At 63.8% G+C, this 5,497-nt stretch overlaps 1 protein-coding gene across 1 annotated transcript; it reads left to right on the plus strand.

The window, feature by feature from the left end:
* Positions 1 to 397: 397 nt before the first annotated feature.
* ETH_00023205 (uncharacterized protein) lies at positions 398 to 5,397 on the plus strand (the record flags this gene model as incomplete). Its single annotated transcript, XM_013380688.1, has 5 exons — positions 398 to 2,884; positions 3,204 to 3,622; positions 3,874 to 4,092; positions 4,223 to 4,594; positions 4,858 to 5,397. Coding segments are annotated over 5 exons (4,037 nt in total), but the record flags the coding sequence as incomplete, so codon positions are not given.
* Positions 5,398 to 5,497: the final 100 nt, after the last annotated feature.

The raw sequence follows: 5,497 nt of genomic DNA on the forward strand, positions 1-5,497 counted from the left end.
TCCTGGGAGGGGCAGCAACGGACTTGTCGGTGAAGAAGCTGCACTGGAAACGGAGCAGAAGCTGCTGGTGCAGCAGCTGCTGCTGGAAGTGCTCTTAGACGCATTTGAGGCATGGGGCTCTGCTGCTGCTGCGTGGGATTCGCAACAGCAGCAGCAGCAGCAGACGTCCTTGGAGAGAAACCTTTCTTCGCAAAACCCTGCAGCAGCAGCAGCAGCAGCACCAGCAGCTGCTGCAGCAGCAGAATCAACGACAGCCACGGCAACAACGATTCATCTGCTGCCGCACTTAGCCGCCCTCGCAGACCTGCTAGTTGCTGCTGCTTCTTGGGGCCCATTTTTGCATGCGCTGCCGCTGCGAAAGGGAGCTGTGGGGTTTGTTGCAGCAGTAACAGCACAAATGCTGGCTGGGGGCCCCCCTGGTGCAGCAGCAGTTCAAGAAGCAGCTTTGAAGGGAGGCTACACAGCAATTGTGCTCGCAGACCTTCTGCACGAGGCCACCATAGAGCAGCCTGCTGCTCCCCCTGCTGCTGCTGCTGCTGCTGCTGCTGCTAACTGCGTGGAGACTCGGCGGGGCGATCTTTTTGCTGCTGTGGCGCTCTGCAACGAAGGCTTAAACGCCCTTATTGCTTCTTCTTTTCCTCTATCTTTTGCTGATTTGCAGAACCTGCAGCTGCAGCAGGAAGAAGCAGAGAGGTGCGCGCTGCTGCTGCACGCGCTGCTGCAGTGCTTCCTCAGAGCTTTCACTGCAGCAGCAGAATGGGAAGAGACGCAGCTCGCGGCAGCTGCTGCTGCCTCCGGGGGGCCTTCGTCTCCTGGAGCCCTGCCGCAGCAGGAGCAGCAGCAGCAGCAGCAACGGCAACAGCAGCAGCAAGGCGCAGGGGCCCCTCCCGCGCACGGGGGCCCCTTCGGCGCATCAACTGCAGCAGCAGCAGCAGGAAGTGCGGACAGCATCCCGGAACTGTTTGCTGCTAGGGACCGCCGTCGCCTGCATGCGCTTTCTCTTTGTCTGCAGCACTTGCATGATTTGTTTCGAGAAGAAGTCAGTGGCATTTTAAAAGAATTCAAAAACTTTACTTGCTGCCTCATCAGCTGCTGCGCACAAAAACGCTGCCCCCGCCTCCGCATCTTCTTGCTGTCGCACTGCTTCTCGCTGCTGCTGGCAGACGCAGCAGCCTGCAGGCCCCAGGGGTCCCCGGGGGGCCCTCCGGGGCCCTTAGGGGCCCCCTGGGGCCCCTGGGGGCCCTCTCAGGGCTACCCCGGGGCTTGCATGCAGCAGCCCGTGGGCCGGGGGCCCCTAGGGCCCCCCCCACTGGAGTCTCTCAGGCGCCGTCGGCTGCTGGGGCCCTCACTAGTTGAGTGCCTCGCGGCGCCGCTGCTGTTTGCTGCAGGCAGGGAAGAAGCAGCAGCATCAGCAGCAGCAGCAGCAGCATCTGCTGCTGCTGACGACGAGGGGACGCGCTTCCTCTGCAGCGCCTGGTGTCTCCTTTGGGATCGTCTGCTCCCGCTAGCTTCTCCTCCGTGGGAACTTTTCCTCTTCGGGCTGGGACCCACAGCTGCTGCTGCTGCGGCTGCTGCTGCAGACAGAGTCTTGGGGCTGGGAGTTTGTCAGCTGCAGGTCTTTGCTGCTGCCTGCGCCCTTCTGGAGGCTCTTTTTGCAGTGACGCCGCTGGCCGTGCTGCGGGAAAGAGTAGTTCCTCTCATCCAGCAGCAGCAGCAGCAGCAACAGCAACGGCAGCAGCTTGGCAGCTTCTCCTTGCCCGCGGCCGCTGCAGCCCCACAAGCTGCTGCTGCTGCTGCTGCTGCTGCTGCTGCCCGCAGCACACGCACAACTGTGACACGGGAGGCCATCGCAAGCCTCTCTGCTGCTTTGCGGACTCTCTTAGCTGCGCCCTTTTCTCGAAGGCCCGTCGAGGGTTTCTGGGGCTTGCCAGTAGCTGGGAGCAACGCAGCAGCCACGGGGTCCCGCACTGCTGCTCCTGCTGCTGCTGCTGCGCCTGCTGCTGCTGCTGCGTCGTGGCTGGGGGAACTGTACGACTCGTGGCTGCGGCGCAGCCGCGTGGGCGCCTACAGCTGCCTCAGCGCAGCTGTCTGCAGCACCCAAACAAATCCTTCTTTATACTTTTCTCTTTTGTCTGGAGAAGCTGCCCAGCTGCTGCTGCTGCTGGACCCAGAGCTGCTGCACTACGCGCAGCAGATGCGCGAGCAGGCGGACGCCGCGCTGCCCTTGTGGGGCCCCCGGCGGGCTTCCGAGGGGGCCCCTCAGGAAGCCTCCGAGGGGGTCCCCCAGGGGGCCCCCGAGGGGGCCCGCCGGGGGCCCCTCCAGGGGCAGTTTCTGGGTGCATCGTCTCTGGTTGCCGCTGCTGCTGGGAGGGGCTGGCAGCAGCAGGAAGAGGGGCTGGAGGGTACTGGGGGGCCCCCGGGGGCCCCACTAGCCCTGGGCGAGTCCACTTTAAGTTTGGTGGAAGCAGCAAAATCATTCTCCAGCAGGTTCCTCAGTGCCTCCCAAGGCCTTTCTTTGGGGGCCCCGGGGGCCCTCCAGCAGGGGCTGCTGCTGCTGTCGCAGTCTGCGAGGCCGCCTGGGAGAGTGAGGGGCGCCAGCGCGCGGCAGCAGCAGCAGCAGCAGCAGCTGCTGCTGCTGCATGCAGCCACCCAGACTCTGGGGCCTCACAGCCTCGCGGCTAGCCACTGGCTGCGCAGCCTTTCTTTAGCCCCAGGGCTCTCCCCGGCCTTTGCCCAGGCAGAAGCAGACAGAGTCAGTGCAGCAGCAGCCGCACACAGCAGCAGCAGCAGCTGCTGGCAGCAGCCACAGACCAGCACGCCGCAGCAGCAAGTGGAGGCGGTCTTGTCTGGCCGCGCCCACGCACTCGCCCCCCAAAACGCAAATGTAAGAATGCAGCAGCACTAGCAGCAGCAGCAGAAACAGCAGCAGCAGCAGCAAGGCTTACGTAGCTGCAGCCCTAGATAGTCGTTGTGCCACTGACACGCGCAGAACTGCAGCAGCCGCTGCTGTAGCTGCAGCCATTACAACTGTATCATCGCTACCGCTGCAGCAGCCTTTAAGCAGCAGCAGCAGCGCAGCCCACAGACCTGGCATTGCGTCATACAAGTTAAACTTGTGAGGTTTATGAGAAACAGAAGCCCCAAGAGCTGCTGCCTTAAATCTGAGCTGCCCCCTTGTCCTGCTGCTGCTGCTGCTGCTGCAGGGGCCTCCTTATGATGACGCTGTGGGCAGGGCTGCTCTGCTGCAGCAGCTGCTGCGACTGGTAGACTGCTGCAGCGCCCGCTTCAGCGAATCCTGGGGCGCAGCTGCTGCTGCTGCAGCAGGAGAAAAGGCCCAGGGGCTGCCCCCGCTGATGGAGTCGCTGGTGCGCTGCTGCAGCCCAGGAGCAGCAGCAGCAGCAGCAGCAGGGACGGGCGCTGCCGGAGACACAGAAGCAGCAGCAGCAGGAGGGAAGACTGCAGGGGACCGGGCTTGGGCCTTTCGCCTCGTGCTGCTGCGCCTGCTGCTGCAGCGCGCGCAGCTGCTGCGGCCCCTTGCAGACAGGGGCTTGCTTGACTTTGTTGCGGAGACAGCAGCAGATGGCCGCATGCTCGGTGCCAAGAGACTGCACTACTGGATGCGGTAAGCTCTGGGGCCGCTGCTGCTGCTGCTGCTGCTGCTGCTGCTCAGCAGTAGCTGCTGCAACAGTTACAGCAGCGGGAGTGCTGCAGCCGCTTCCAGCTGCTGCACTCTGCTGCAGCGGCAGCGTTCGGCTGCCTTGCTGCGGCTGCAGCAACTCGAGCCGAGCCGCCGCAGCACGGGAAAAGGGCCGATGAAATGTGTCCCTTTTCCTGTGCTTTTGATTTTGCTGCTGTCTCCTTTTCTTGCTGCAGTGACACAGCGCTGCTGCTCATCCAGTGGCTGCAGCCGCACTCCCCACAGGCGCCTGGCTGGGGCCCCCCGGGCGCGGCTGCGCCCGCCCCGCAGCCACCCCAGCAGCAGCAGCAGCAGCAGCAGCAGCAGCCGCTGCAGCCGCTCACTGCTGCACGGCTCGCGAGCTTCGCAGAGGCCCTTATCAAGCTGTCGACCAGCATCGACCCGCCCACGCACAAGTCCGTCTCTTCCCCTAGGCCCAGCTCTGCCCCACGCTGCTGCTGCTGCTGCTGCTTCTTCTTCTGCTGCTGCTGTTGCTTTTGATGCTGCTGCTCAGCCAGAGCGTCAGCTGTGTCTGCTTTTTTGCAGGCTGAACCTGATGCTGGTGGGCTCTTTCCTAGAGTGGCTGCACCTGCGTTTGGGGGGCGTGGGGGGCCCCTCTTGGGGTTTGTCTTTGCCCGCAGCAGCAGCAGCCCGGGGCCCCTGGGGGGCCGGAGGGGGGGCCCCCCAGGGGCCCCAGGGGCCCTGGGGGCCCCCCTCCGCCCCCCAAGGAATCCCCTTTCTGCAGCTTTCTTTGCTGCCCTTTTTTGTCTACGAGAGCAGCAGCAGCGTCGAGGAGACAGCGAGATTTCGCTTAGGGGGTGCAGCTCTTCTTCAGCTTCTGGGGCCCCTCCAGCAGCAGCAGCAGCAGCAGCTGGCACTGCACCACCCGGGAGGAGGCCCCTACGACCAGCTGCTCTTGTGCGGCAGCCCTAGCTTTCTGCTGCTGCCCCTAAAATAAATCTTATAGCTCCCTAGCAGGGCCCTGCTGCTGCTTCTGCTGCTGCTGCTGCTGCTGCTCAAGCCAGGGAGACACACAGGCTTTTAGGCTGAGGCTGATCTAGCGGGGCAGTCGCTGCCTGGCCCGAGGCAGCCGCTGCGGCTGCTGCTACTGCTGCTGCAGCTGCTGCTTCTGCAGTCCTTAGTGCTGCTGTGACTTGCGTTTGCTGCTGCTTCTGTTGCAGGAGCAAGAGTCTGCTGCTGGCTGTGCCCCGCGCCCTGTTCTTCCCCGCTGCTGCTGTGGCGCTGCAGGCAGCAAATGCTTGCTGCTGCCTTTTGAATTCCTTTCCCGTGGCAGCAGCAAGCAGCTCTTTGCATGCGACGGGGCTGGCCTTTCTGAGGTCCAGCTACAGGCGGCTGCAGCAGCTTCAAGCAGCAGAAGCAGCAGCAGCAGCAGCAGGAAGGCCCCCCGCCCTCTGCGGCTGCGTCTCAGCCCGCCCGCAGCAGCAGGGGGTCCCCCCAGGGGCCCCCGGTGGGGCCCCTGGGGACTCCGGGGGGCCCCCAGGGTCTGAAGAAACTGCTGCTGACAGCAGCAAAAGAGAAAGGGCCCTGCAAATGCTTTATTCCTTTAATTATGATGGCCGCTACTGCCCTGTGGCTGCTGCTTTTGCTGCTGCACAGCCGCTGCTGTTTCTGGGGGCCCCCGCCTCGGCCGCGCGCGAGGCCTTCGTGGGTCTCCTGCAGCGGCTGCAGCAGCTGCAGCAGCAGCAGCAGCTGCAGCAGCAGTCCTCTGCGACTCCAGGCAGCAGCTCCTCGTCCCGGAGAAAAGAAAACCAGAAAATAATTAATTTGCTCTCAGCAGTGCGCGCCATTTGCTGCTGCAGT

Source organism: Eimeria tenella, genomic scaffold (genome assembly GCF_000499545.2).
Source record: "Eimeria tenella Houghton genomic scaffold, Eth_scaff808, whole genome shotgun sequence".
Classification (NCBI taxonomy): Eukaryota; Apicomplexa; class Conoidasida; order Eucoccidiorida; family Eimeriidae; genus Eimeria; species Eimeria tenella.